At 45.9% G+C, this 13,868-nt stretch overlaps 1 protein-coding gene across 5 annotated transcripts in view; it reads right to left on the reverse strand.

The window, feature by feature from the left end:
* Ankrd26 (ankyrin repeat domain containing 26) overlaps positions 1-13,868 on the reverse strand; it is a 52,266-nt gene that overhangs the window by 15,142 nt on the left and 23,256 nt on the right. For all 5 annotated transcript variants that reach the window (XM_042277924.2, XM_076572413.1, XM_076572414.1 and 2 more), the window contains 2 exons: positions 8,764-8,972; positions 510-720 (listed from right to left, as the gene is read on the reverse strand). In XM_042277924.2, coding sequence (XP_042133858.2) covers positions 510-720; positions 8,764-8,972 — 420 coding nt within the window. The remainder of the gene's footprint in view (positions 1-509; positions 721-8,763; positions 8,973-13,868) is intronic.

The raw sequence follows: 13,868 nt of genomic DNA on the forward strand, positions 1-13,868 counted from the left end.
GAAATTAACAGAAAGTTATTTTTTTTTAAATAAGAAGACTTGCTCATCTTTGTTAAAACATAGCAGGACTCCTGTAACCCCACTCACACCCATTTCTAACTCCTACTGTAAAAGTAGAGTTTAAGAAAGCCAATCTGTGTCCATCTGTTTATAAGTATTAACACAAATAATGAGCAGTATCTACTGAAAATGAGAGCTTGGGGTAAGTTTTTGTTTGTTTGTTTGTTTGTTTGTTTGTTTTACTTTTATTCTTCAATCACACATTATATTCCAACTGCAGTTTCCCCTCCCTCCACTCCTTCCAGCCCACCCTCCACCTCTTTTCTCCCCCCAGATCAACTCCTCCTCTCAATTTTTTAATTATAAATTTTCTCTTTTCCTTATGCACATTATTGTGACCTTGTCTTACTAAGCAGAAGTCAACTAAATAACTCAGTAGTTCACCCTAATTAAGCACCATGTGATGCCAGGAAGTTAAAAGCCAAAGGAAGAATGATTACTCAACTCACCGAGCTCCTAGGATTTTCCGTGAATTCACAGCTGCCTTCTGGGCTTTGAGAGGTGTGGGGCACATTTCCTTGTGACTCCATGCTGCTGCTGGTTAGATTTGCCACTTGAGGACACTTGGGGTGAGGTCCTACAAGAGTCACCATTGCAGAGGTGTTCTGCCTCATCTCTTCCTCAAGATTTGCACTCAACCCCTTTGGACACTTGCAAGTCCTGCACAGATGGAAAAATGTAAACACTGAATGTGTCTCATGCTCCCCCAAATGACTGCAGGGTTCTTAAACAGCTTGCTTCTTAGAGAACGGTGACATCAGAGTAGAATGGTACATTAACACTGAAACTGAGACAGGACACCGACTGCATACAATTATTGGCTTAGGATTGTTCTCAAGAACCACAGCTACGCACAGAAGCATATTGCTGCAACCTTAGCACTTAGGAAGTGGATACAAGAGGACTGGGTTTAGGGCAAGACTGGACTATGTACTGAGTTCCAGGCCAGCCTCATCTACAGAGTGAGACATTGTCTCAAAAGACAACAAGCAAACAAAACACAGTATGTCTATTTCTAGGGACATGCTGAACCAACTAGTGAATCAAACGGTATAGGATGAAGAAAAATCACCATCAATGATACGTAGCTTAACAGTTAAAATTGTTTTAATGCGCCTCTGAAGATTTATATTTCTAAGGGTAACTCTGCAAGATAATGGCATACTTGATAATTATTACCACTGCATATGAACATATTTAAATATCATGCTGTACTTCTAAAATACATACAACTAATAAAAGTTAAGAATCCTTGAGGCAGGTGTGGTGGCACAACACCTTTAATCCCAGCACTTGGAAGAAAGAGGCAAGAGGATCTCTGTGAGTTCTAAGCCAGCCTGGTCTACAAAGAGAGTTCCAGAACAGCCAGGGCTGTTACACAAAAAAACTTTCTTTAAAAAAAAAAGGGGGGGGTATGTCCATTAGACATATCATCCATACAAAAAGTGAATCAAGAAACAGGAATTAAATGATATCATAGGTGAAATGGACCTAGGAGATATTTATAGCACATTCCACCCAAACACCAAATTATAGACATTTTTCTTAGTGGCTCATGAAACTTCCTCTAAAATAAGTCATATATTAAGACATAAAACAAGTCTCAACAAATACAGGAAAACTGAAACAATGTCTCACTTTCTACCTGATCATGATGACATAGAGCTGTAAATCAATAGCTGGGAAAACTACAGAAAATATACAAACTCATGTAGCAACACACTACTGACTTATGAGTGGGTCTTTGAAGAAACTGAGAAGAAAAAAATGTAAATCCTAGAATTAAATAAAAATGAAAACAATGTACCCGGACCTGTGGAACACAATGAAGGCAGTCTTCTTAAGAAGGATGCTTACAAATCTAAGTGCCTACATTTCAAAAATCAGAGATCTTAATAGACAAACAAGAGACAAACATTAAGAAACTGAAAAAAGAGTAAACCAATCCCCAGAGCATCAGACTGATGGAAATAACCAAGATCAGGACAGAAAATAATGAAGTCGAAATGAACCAAAAACAATAAAGAGAATCAATGAAACAAAGACCTGGGTCTGTGAAAAGATAAAATTAATACATTTTTAACCAAGTTAACCAAAAGATACAAAGAAAATTCAATATATATAATTATGAGTGAAAAGGGAGAGATTGCAATAGACACAGAGGAAATTCAGAGGAACATGAGAATGTAGTTTAAAATTTTTGTAGCCCACTAAATTGGAAAAATCTGGAAGAATTGAGTGAATTTCTAGCTGTATCTGACCTACTACAATTAAACCAAGATAAAGCAAATAATTTTAAAAGATATAAAGCTACAAATGAGATAGAAGCAGTAATTAAAAATCTCCCATGCAGATAATCCTGGGAAGGGGAAATGGATGAGATCTTCATGAGTATACTGGGGGTAGGGGATGGGGGATGAGAACATAAGGGAATGGGATGGTCGAGCTGGAACAGGGATGGAGTGGGAGAGCAATGAAAGAGATACCTTGATAGAGGGAGACATTGTGGGGCTAGGGAAATACAGGGTGCCAGGGAAGTTCCCAGGAATCCACAAGGATGACCCCAGCTTAGACTACTAGCAATAGTGGAGAGGGTGCCTGAGCTGGCTTACCCCAGTAATCAGATCAGTGAATAACTGTGGGAGCCTATCTGGGAGATCAGCTCCCACATTTTACCCCAGGGTACTCTTGAGAAATGAGAGATAAGAGATTTAGATTGAAGGATAGAGGGGAGAGAAACAGATACAAACACAGGATAGCCTCTGGAGGGCATGGATCCTTATCCACTGGCCCCTTCTGTCTCTTCTAAAGGGCTATTTATTGGAATGCCAAGGGGTGGAGCAAAAGACCTCCCCCTAGCTCAGCCAAGTGCAGACCCTTCCAATCACCTAGTGACCATGCCCACAGTCAAGCAGTCTTCTAATGCGGCTCTGCTGGGTAAAGGAAGCTCAGATCTCACTTGGAAGCCTTTGTGGGTCTCCACAAATACCCTAACTTCCATCATAGAGCTGTCTGTCAGCCAGTAACTGATGGAAGCAGAGAGCCACAGCCATGCACCAGGCCGAGCGCCAGAAGTACAGCTGAAGAGATGGAAGAAGAATTGTATGAGCAAGGGGCATCAAGATCATGATGGGGAAACCTACAGAGACAACCAAACCAAGCTAGTGGGAACTCATGAACTTTAGACCAATAGCTGTGGAGCCTCTATGGGACTGGACTAGGCCCTTTGCATAATCGAGACAGTTGTGTAGTTATCTGCTTAAGGGGCCCCCTGGCAGTGGGAATAGGATCCATCCCTGGTGCATGAACTGGCTATTTGGAGCCTAATACCTATGGTGGGACACCTTGCACAGCCTTGATGCAGGGGGAGGGACTTGGACCTGCCTCAACTGATTGTACTCTGCTGACTCCCCATGATAGGCCTTACCTTTTTGGAGGAGGGCATTAAGGGTGGGTTGAGGTGGAAGGCTGGGGGAAGGGGCAGGGTGGGAGGAGGGAAGAGAGGGGAGTCTGTGGTTGGTATATAAAATGAATAAAAAAATTCTTAATAAAGAAAAACTTAAATTAAAATAGTTGCAAACCTTCAAAAAAAAGATCTCCAAGCAGGCCTGAGCCAGCAGAGAACACAGACGGCTACCCTATTTCCCAGACTTCTTGGTTTCAGAGTAGGGGGAAGGATGAAGCCTACACAATCGACAGAAATTAGCTGGGTCTGGTCTTCTCCAGGCCTGAGCCAGTGGAAGACACAGATGCCCAACCCCCATCCACTCACCCACCCACCCCACCCACCCCGCCCCAGACTTCTTATACCATCATACCAAGCACTCCCCGAGGTTTCTAGGCCTGGGCATGTGAACGAAGAAAAGCAATAGCTCCACACCATGCCTTGTGGCTGGGACAGGCAGGACTCCACCAAACACCACTGTGACCCAACCAAGAGCCCTGGTGCCGGGTGATTGGACATCATTATAGTGAGCGAGTACAGGGTGGGGAAATGGAGAAGAGAGAGCCAGAAGGGTTCATGGGCTGGGGAGAGGGGCAGATCTGAAGAGGTGGGGGTGATTAGGAACAAGCTGATGTGAATGGCTTGCTAGCCACCTGAGTTCAAGGTGATGTCCGGACCTGGATTATTGCCAAGGGCCAGGTCTTTGTCTGAGGCCAAGGGGACCTGTGCTGATGTCTGTGGCTCCTATTGTCACTGAAGGCAGTGTGAAGGCCTGTGGTCTAGGCCACCACTTGGGGCCATGTTGGTGTCTGATGGCCATGTTGCTACAGAGGCCATGCCAATCTGGGTGGCTGTACTGCCTCCTGCTACCATGGAGTCATCCAGGCCCAGGCCACTGCCTAGGGCCATGTCTGGGTCCACAGCCCTGCAGTGGTTAGGATCTAGGGCAATGTCCATGGCTCCTGTTACCGCTGAGGGCTCTGCAGATGCCCAGGGTCTGGTCAGAGACCATGTTGGTGCCCTAGGGCCATGCTGCCACCAGGGCCCATGCTCATCCAGATGGCCTGTGCTGCCACCAGGCCATAGTGATGTCTGGGCCCAAGTTGCTGCCAAGGGCCATGTCTGGGTCCATGGTCCTTCTGTAGCTGGGATCTATGATGATGTCCATGGCTCATGTTAGCACAGAGAGTTATTGGAACCATGATACGCTGAGCCACACCCACCCTTCACTGGCCCTAGGATAGCTGGTCCTGCCCCTCACTGGATACTGCAGTAGGAGAGATGGCCCCCAGGGAAAGACAGCCCTACCCATCACCACAGGCATGCACCTCACCTGAGCAGCATACTAGAGCTGATCCCGTGGTTGGGGATGCAGGTGAGAAGACCCCGAGGGTATGTGAGCAGGAAAGCTGATCCCACCACCCCATCTGCCATGTGGTGGTGTGGGTGAGAGAGAAAGATGCCCCTCCCCCCCCACACACACACATTACCACCTGTGACAGGAGGGAGAACTGGCCCAGGCGTCACAAGAGTGGGAGAGCTAGCCCTGACCCTCCCTGGCTGTGGCACACAGGAGAGCAGGCTCTGTACCCCGTCTTGGTGGCACACTAGAGCTGGCCCTGTGTCTGGTATGCAGGTGAGCCAGCCCTGGGGGCATGAGAGCAGGAGAGCTGGCCCCCACACACCTCATCTGCCCCCTACAGCAATCAGGAGAGAGGGCTCTGCACCTGGTCTGGGCAAAACAGTAGAGCTGGCCCTGGTGGTGTGAGTGTGCGTGACCTGGATCTGAGGATCTGAGAGCAGGGGAACTAGCCTGGTTCCTTGCTGCAGGCTGCACTGGGTGAGCTAGCCGAGGCAGTGCTGGAGAGCTCTCCTCTACCCAGGCCCAGAGCCAGGGCTATGAGTTGGCCCACCCCAACATCCACCTCACCTATGAACTATTGGAGCAGGTGAAGAGGACAAACCTACAGATCTCCATGACACAGGATGACAGCAGGAGCCCCAGTGAGAACCCATTATCTGTGGTGTAGCAGAAGCCAGAGACCTGGAGCCAGACCAATGACTCCTGGCAATGCACGTAATTTGTAAGTAAAGATGAATGGACTAAAGGGTAAACTGTGTGACTCAAAGGGCCACACTACAGCTTCCATGACAAGAAGCTCGCTCTCTCTCTCTCTCTCTCTCTCTCTCTCTCTCTCTCTCTCTCTCTCCCCCTCTCTCTGGTTGGTTGGCTTGGTTTGGTTTTTCCTTTAAATTTGGTTTTGTTTGGGGGGAAGGAAGTTGGCAAAGAAAGAGGGTAGACGTGAGGGGTGGGGAGATGTGAAATCCACAAAGAATCAATACAAGTTAAAAAGAAATTTACACTAAAGATACTATTTATCTGAACACGCACGCACGCACGCACGCACGCACGCACACAAGCACACCTCCTGAGCAGGGCTGGAGAGATGGCTCCAGTAGGCTTCGCTCCGGGGATGCAGAGATGGTTCAATATATGTAAATCATTAAATGGAATTTACCACACAAATATGTCCAAGGACAGAAACTATGTGATCATCTTATTAGGTGCATTAAAGGCCTTTCACAAAATCCAACACCCTTTATGATTAACCCTGGAGAGACAGGGATGGAGAAAATACATGCAAAAAAATAAAGGCTAAGTATGACATGATCCTAGGGAGTATGGCCATGATCCTAGGGAGTGGAGAAAAACCTGAAGCACTCCCACAGAACAAGACAAGGCTGTGGGTTCAATAGTACCTGGAATATCAGCTCAAGCAACAGGACAAGAGAAGGAAATAAGAGGGACACATATAGGAAAGGAAGCTGTCAAAGTATTCCTGTTTGCAGATGACATGATTCCACACATGACAGACCCCAAGGACTCTACCAGGAAACTCCTAGAGCTAATGAACACTTTCAGCATTGTGGCCAGTTACAAAGCTCACACCAGTGGTTTTCCTACACACTGAAGACAAACAGGCTGAGGAAGAAATCAGGGAAACTATCCCATTCACACAAGCATTGAGAAATCAAGCTGGTACTACCAGGAAGCTTCCTCCCACCGGCTAGCTTTCATGGCACCAGAAGGTGCTGTGCAGGTTGATTGGGAAGAAAAGTCATCAACTGTCTTACCCAGCTGTGAATCCTGCAAGCCACACTCATGATCAGCATGGCAAAAGATGTGCCCATGGAAACAATAGTGGCATAAATTATGGGGGTAACCAACCACTTTCTGATTGGACATCTGGTCCACTTCACAAGCAGAAAAACAAACATGTGATGCTATGAGTCTGGTCAAGAAGTGATGGCTGGGGAGCTCATAGGCCCCAAGAAGTAAAAGCCCTACTATTATTTTGCCAAATGGACATAGTACAAAACTGCCCTCTAAATTTGTATAGATTAGTGCAACTAACTCTCAGACCTCACTGGAGAAATATTTATGTTCAGAAGACAGTGGTTAATGCAGAAACTCACAATTGGTCAAAGTACAGAGAATGAGTCCATGGTGTGCTAAGCCTTTATCAACCTCTCCCCACAAGGCTCAGAGACCATCTCAGAACAAATGAGAAAGACAGAGCGTAAGAGCCAGAGGTCAGGGAGGACTAAGGCAAACAGTATCTTCTAGGCACACCAGGACTGCTGCCTTCCTGAACTTGCAGCAGCCTGCACAAGACCAAGCCAGTCACATCCCAGCGTGTGTGGGACAGGGGTTTTCAAGGCCCCACACCAGAGGTGCTATTGACAGTTAAGGCTCTGAGGGTGAATCAGTTTGCTTTAAGGCTGTGGCCCCTGGGAGGTGGACCAATCCTCCAGCGGATGGCCCCAATCCCATGAGTATACCAGTAACAGAAATTAGACTTGGTGGGTTACAATTTTAAGGGAAAACAAACAAACAAACAAACAAAAGACAGGACACCCAGAAGCATTTGCTTCTGCTCTCTGTACGCTGCTCCCATATGAAGAAATCAAGCCTTTTCCACTGAGGAGGAATTCAGAGCCTAAGGGAGGCCAAGATGCAGATAAATTAAGAAACTGAAGCAGCCCAGGCAGTTAGTTCAGAACATCCTTACCAAGGTTGGAGGTGGGGCTGCATTTTCTGTCTGCCTTACACTCCTGCCCACACAGAACAAGGAATTAGTCTAACCAGCTGGGACTTCCACTTCCCTTCTGTTGTAGAATATTATTTTAAGATGTGTTACTTTTGTTTAGGTTGCATTTGTTTAACTCTGTGAAGCTGTGTTACTGTACCTGTCTAAAACACCTGATGGTCTAATAAAGAACTGAACAGCAAACAGCAAGGCAGGAGAAAGGATAGGCAGGGCTGGCAAGCAGAGAGAATAAATAGAAGGAGAAATCTGGGAGGACAAAAGATCAAGGAAGGAAAGAGGAAGGAGGAGGACATCAGGGGCCAACCACCCAGCTACACAGCCAGCCACGGAGCAAGAGTAAGATTTATAGAAGTAAGAGAATGGGGAAAGGCCCGAGGCAAAAGGTAGACGGGATAAGTTAAGGAAAGTTGCAAGAAACAAACCAAGCTAAAGGCCAGGCATTTTAAAGTAATAATAAGCCTCCATGTGTGATTTATTTGGGAAATAGGTGGCAGGCCCCCCAAAAGAGCAAAAAAAAAAAAAAAACAAAAAAAAAAAAAAAAACAGCACTTTTCAGTTCAGGGTTGGTCTTTGCTTGTATCCCAGCAATGAAGTCAGGGAGAGAAAAAAAATGCTCAAGGGCAGCAACTCTGCAGCTCCCTCTAGTGGTGACGCTGAGCCACAGGAAAGTTAAATTATCAGAGCCAGGATGCACCCAGGAGCAGTGCCAGCAGTTTAATTACCGGTGCCAGGATGTGCCCAGGAGCGGTGCCAGCAGCACTCGACAGCTTGGGTTTAGGTTATAATCCTTCCAAAGATCACTAAGCTTTTAATATATATATTTATGAAACACTGATAATCAGATCATCATAATAGCTGTGGTAACTAGAGAATTTTCATAAACACTTAAAAATCAGTAGATTAAATCAACTAGGTGAGACTACCAAGGTGGAAAATAGACGTAGAACGAAGAATAGAGGAGTAAGAAGTGTCCTGGATTAACATTTCAAAGCCAGGTCATTTGCCAACATGCCTTCCCAGAACTACAATATCTACTTAGCTTTCACAGTCCACAAGTCCAGGAACCCAGTTCACTAAGAACTACACTTTCTTTCGTGACCAGGCCTTGAGACTGGTTTCTCCTCGGCACTTCTCTCTCCCACTCACCTACTCGGAAGAAGTGAGAGTAAGGCGTTATTACTTCTTAGTTCTTTTAGATACAGTTCCTTGTACTTTTCCACTTCCATTTTGCAAGAGTCGTCCTGCATTCTCACTTCCGAGAGCGCAGATGTGAGCTTCGTCATCTCTGCCTGACTCCCCAGCGCGGCAGCATCCTCCCTCCTCTTCCCTGGATCGCCTTTGGGTGCTGCCTCCACCTAAGACACATCACAAAGGGGGACTTTCACAAATCGGAATGCAAGTAGCTGCTGTGAACTTGAATTGTTTTCAGTGTGGACTCATGACTCAGCAGCTACAAGTATGTATGCCAGAAATGGAACATACATTTTGAAAAGATACACTCTGAAGAAAATAAAGTGACCAGCAAAAAAGTTTAAAGGGACACAGGGAAGGCAGTGGGGTTTGGAGAAATAGCAATAACGGATAGTGACATATGTACGTGAAAATGTCACAGGTTGTCTGAATGCTACTAAAAAAATAACTCAAAGAAAAACACTACTGGAGTTTAAAATACTTTTCTTCAGTATCAAATGTATTAAATATGACTAATAAATATCTGTGCTGCATTCTTCACACATGCACACAGTCTGTGTGTGCGTGCGTGCGTGCGTGCGTGCGTGCGGTTTCTGTGGGCATGGATTGCTGTGCTTTCAAAACTGACCTTGGCACAAACTAGACGAGCTGAGCTGCATCTTCAGTCATAAGTTACCTTGTGCTAGCTCCTGTGTAATTTCATAGTTCCAAAGATAATAAAATCAATCCAGAAATTTTAATCACAAACACTGCAACCTGCTGAGCCCACCAGGCTCCAATTCATGGTCACAAATGGCCCTAGTTAATCTTACAGAGTCATAAAACAAATGGATATACAGGAATGAGAGAAGGAGATTTGTAGGGAGGGAGAAGAGTGGATGGGGAGAGAGGTGAGGGTCAGAGTGGTCATTATGCAATGCATAACATGTGAGAAATTACAAAAATAATTTTAGAAAATTAAAAATAAAAATAAAACAGGCTAAGTGTGGTATACCTTGGGACGAAAGAAGGATGGAAGCCACAGGGTTTTCAGGGGTGGTAGTGGGTGCCTGCCGGTGCTTCAGGAGATTGACTAGATGGGCTTGAAGGCTGACTAAGGGATGATCTTGCTACACAGCACTGAAAGCAAATCCACATGCAAGCTGAGCTGAAGAGCGATGATTGAGCGAAGAGCCTGGTCTTGCTGAGTCAAATACCTGTTTTTGTTTGTCCTCCCCACATGTCAAGTGACACACAAAGCTAAAATAAATGGCTTCTGAGATAACACCCAATCCAGGGAACATGGGGTCTAAAGATGAAACTGTGATAGTGACTATAAAACCTCTCATAGCTAAACCCCAAGGGTTTAGAGTGTTCCTTAATCCATGACAGGTTCTGGGGTTTTAGAATTCTCACAGCAATGTTCTAGAACCACTTCCTAGGAAGCCCAAGAGGCGAAGTTCACCTCTAAAGGATTTGCAAATGTAGCTTTTCAAGTTGCACAGAACCTGATGATTTTCATGGGACAGCCAAAGTCCTTAAAAGAACCAGCTTAGCAAGCATACCACCTGCTGGTCTGGGTTGAGAGAGACCCAGGAAAATAAGAGAGGGCTTTGGGTATTGGGAGTTCTCCAGTGCTGGAGTGGGCAGAGAAAAGAACTCAGATACAAAAATAGGCTATTGTTTTGAAAGTGGGGGGAGGGGAGGAGAGGAGAGGGGAAGAAAAGAAAATACCTGAAGAGATGGCTCAGCAGGTCAGTGTTTGCCCCTAAGCCTGATGACCTGAGTTCCATGCCAGGAGCCCCACAAGAATATCAGGAACAGTCAACACAAATGTCCCTCCCCTGATGTGTCTGTATAACAGGTCTGCATATTTCTTGCTATTAAAACTTAAACGAAATAGTGTATTAGTTACTTTCTCCCTTGCTACCATAAAGTGTCCTGACAAAGACAAGTTAAGGGAGAAAGGACCTTATTCTAGCTTACATTCTGAATGTTCAATCCATCGTGTCAGGGAAGACAGGGGAAGGATCCTGAGGCAGCTGGTCACATTGTATCCATAGTTAGGAAGCAGAGAGCAAGAATGGCAGCTCACTCTCTCCTTTGTATATAATCTAGGATAATATAACCCTGGGAAGGGTGCTGTCCCCTTTTAGGACAGGTCTTCCCACTTCAATTAACCTAATCAACATAATGCCTCACAAGATGTACAGAAGTTTGTCTCTTAGGGCATTAAAGAGCCTATCAAGTTGGTGACCAATGTTAACCATTACAGAGAGCAACTACTTCATTGGTCCAATGTGGTGCTTGTTAAGGTCCTGGAGAAGCCCCACAAAAGACCACCATCCATGTATACAATCAACAAGAGCATTTCATATCCGACCTTCCACTGTTGTGGAGCCAGTTTCCGATGCAATCACATAAGGGTCCTTTTATTTTCTGGGTCCGAGCCTGGGCCACCACATGGCAGGTGGAGGGAAATGTGGCAGTGGCAGCAGGCCCAGGAGTAGAGAGTTTTTAATAGGGAAAATCCACAAGCCTGGAATTACATGCTTTGACATCTTGGGGTCGGGTAGAAAGGATATGGGGCAAGGTGATTTTTTTTTTAAACTGTTGGTCTAGACTTTCAACAAAACCACATTTGAAACTCTTGGGTTGGACTTTTGGTGAGGAATCACAACTTGCTGAGCAGGATTATCTGGGCTGCTCAGCAGGATTATCTGGATGTCTTCAGGGCCATAAACCGCAGACAGGATGTCTGCAGGAGCATACTGTTCTGTATTTGTTCAAGTTGTCATGGCACATTCCTGAGGTCCTTCCTGGAACCGAAGGTGGTCTAAGATGGTGGCCCTTCCCTAAGATGGAGTCTGCACTGCCTTCACACCATCCCATACAAAGACCCTGAGAGGGGAGTGTCCAAGGAAGCAAGCTCATCTTAGATATGATTGGCTTATGCGAGTGGCAGTCGTGTGAGTAACTGCTAATTGGCTGGGGTTAGTTGGGGGTTGGTCTGGGCTACAGTTTTCCATATTTGAGCAGGTCTGGATAAGTCTCAGACTTTGTCCTTATTTGGTTATTACCTTGAGCTGTTGATTATGGGGGCTGGCTCAGTGGCCCAGGCTTGTTACATCCTGACTCCCTTGTCCCTGTGTCATGGGCACCAGTGATTGATTGCCCTTTGTGTTAGTATTCCGACCCGCCCCTTGGGGACCTGCCCAGCCCTCCTGACTCCCTTTAAGAAGAAAACTCCTCCCTCTTCGCTCTCTCTCCCCTTTCCTTCCTCCCCCACCATGAGGTGTGCACACCTCCGCTTTCCCTCCCTCCCCTCTCTTTTTCTCTCTCCTTCCTCTTTCCCTGTCTATCTTTTTATTGTAATAAACCCTCTCTCCACGTGGATGCAGTGCTCGGGGTGTGAGTGACTTTTTATCTTCATGGCGTTGCTGACTCACCCACTGAGGGGCATCTCGGCTCTACCCGCCAAACCCTCCCCTGAACCACATTACACTATGTTCGCTGTTCCTCTTTCGAAACTGCTTGCTCAGTTCCAAAAAGCAGGGACCGAGGCCTAATTCTTAACTGAGTTATTAGGGCAGGCTGTCACAATATTTGCCTAGCCTTCTCAGTGTTCACAATGCAACAGGGGTCAGCTTCCAGGAAGGAAAACACGGATGCCAGGAAGCTGTTCAGCTTGGTGTATAGATACACAGTTTTCATTGTATAGCAATCATATTTCAATCCTAGTGATACTGTGGAAACCAAAGTTACATTTTAAGTTTTAATCACTATACCTAAGAGATCCATGAAACAAAAATGCCTCTGATTTGCAAGCCCCTTGCCTAAGGACAGATAGTTCCTGAAATGCTGGAGGCTGTTGTTTATGGGAGATAACAAGGCACATGCTGTCACTCCCCTAAACAAGTTTGTTTGACCCATCTGCACTGGATGTGCTTGATCATCCAGTGGGTGGGAGGTTCACAGGCAGGAAATACGTCAGGATGTACACTTGCCCCTGATTGGATGTAGGCTGGAGGCACATCAGGATGCATGTTTGACCCTGCTTGGACCTGATGGGAAATTCTTAAGCAGCTGCAAACTCTGACATGGGGCCATTTTTTTTTTTCTGAGAAACCGGAGATGAACCTGGTCAGAGCCCATCCACCTGACTAGTATTTAATTAAAGCTTGCTTCAAATTTGGCCTTAAATTGTGGTAGTGGCCTTATTCTCAACTGGTGGGATTAACAATACATCCACCTTTCAGGAACGTGGACAGTTACATGGATGGGAATCTCAGACACAGATGAATGTCAGCATTAGGAGTACTAGGTTACTCTATGAGGCCCAAGACAGCCAAGAAAACATGTCTATTTTTTATTTTACTGAATAACTTTCCTTTTTAAAACCCCAAAAGGGGGAGGGGAGGGGAGGACAATTCTCTGGCACGAAAAAGGGCTTCTGTAAGACCCAGTATTTGTTCTTGATGAGGGGTAGAAATCATAAGTCACTTATCCCCCAAAGCTGTCACAGTTAGCTTTGGTCATCACCTTGACAGAGCTGGAAAGAGGAAACTTCAAGAGAGGAATTTCACTGTCAGATTAGCTTGAGGTACGTCTGTGGGGCATTTTCTTGATTGCTGATTGACATAAGTGGGTCCATGTGGGCCTGGGCTGCTTAAGAAATGTAGCTGAGCAAGCCATGGGAGTTGATCAGTAAGCAGCATCCCTCCATGCCTCTGCTTCAGTTCCTGCCTTTAGGTTCCTGCCTTAAATTCTGCCCTGACTTCCCTCAGTGATGGACTGTGACTGGGAGTTCTATGGTGAAATAAACGCTTTCCCCCCCCCCCGGTTGGCTTTGGTCCATGTCTCAGTGAGGGTTTCTATTGCTGCAACAAAACACCATGACCAAAAGCAAGTTGGGGAGAAAAGGGTTAATTTGGCTTATTAATTTGGAAGTCAGAAGAGAAACTCAAGCAGGGCTGGAACCTGAGGGCAGGAGCAGAGGCCTCAGAAGGATGCTGCTCACTAACTTGCTTAACATGACTTGCTCCGCCTGCTTTCTACAGAACCCAGGCCCACCAGCCCAG

The sequence above is a fragment of the Peromyscus maniculatus genome, chromosome 5 (genome assembly GCF_049852395.1).
Source record: "Peromyscus maniculatus bairdii isolate BWxNUB_F1_BW_parent chromosome 5, HU_Pman_BW_mat_3.1, whole genome shotgun sequence".
In the NCBI taxonomy this organism is placed as follows: Eukaryota; Metazoa; Chordata; class Mammalia; order Rodentia; family Cricetidae; genus Peromyscus; species Peromyscus maniculatus.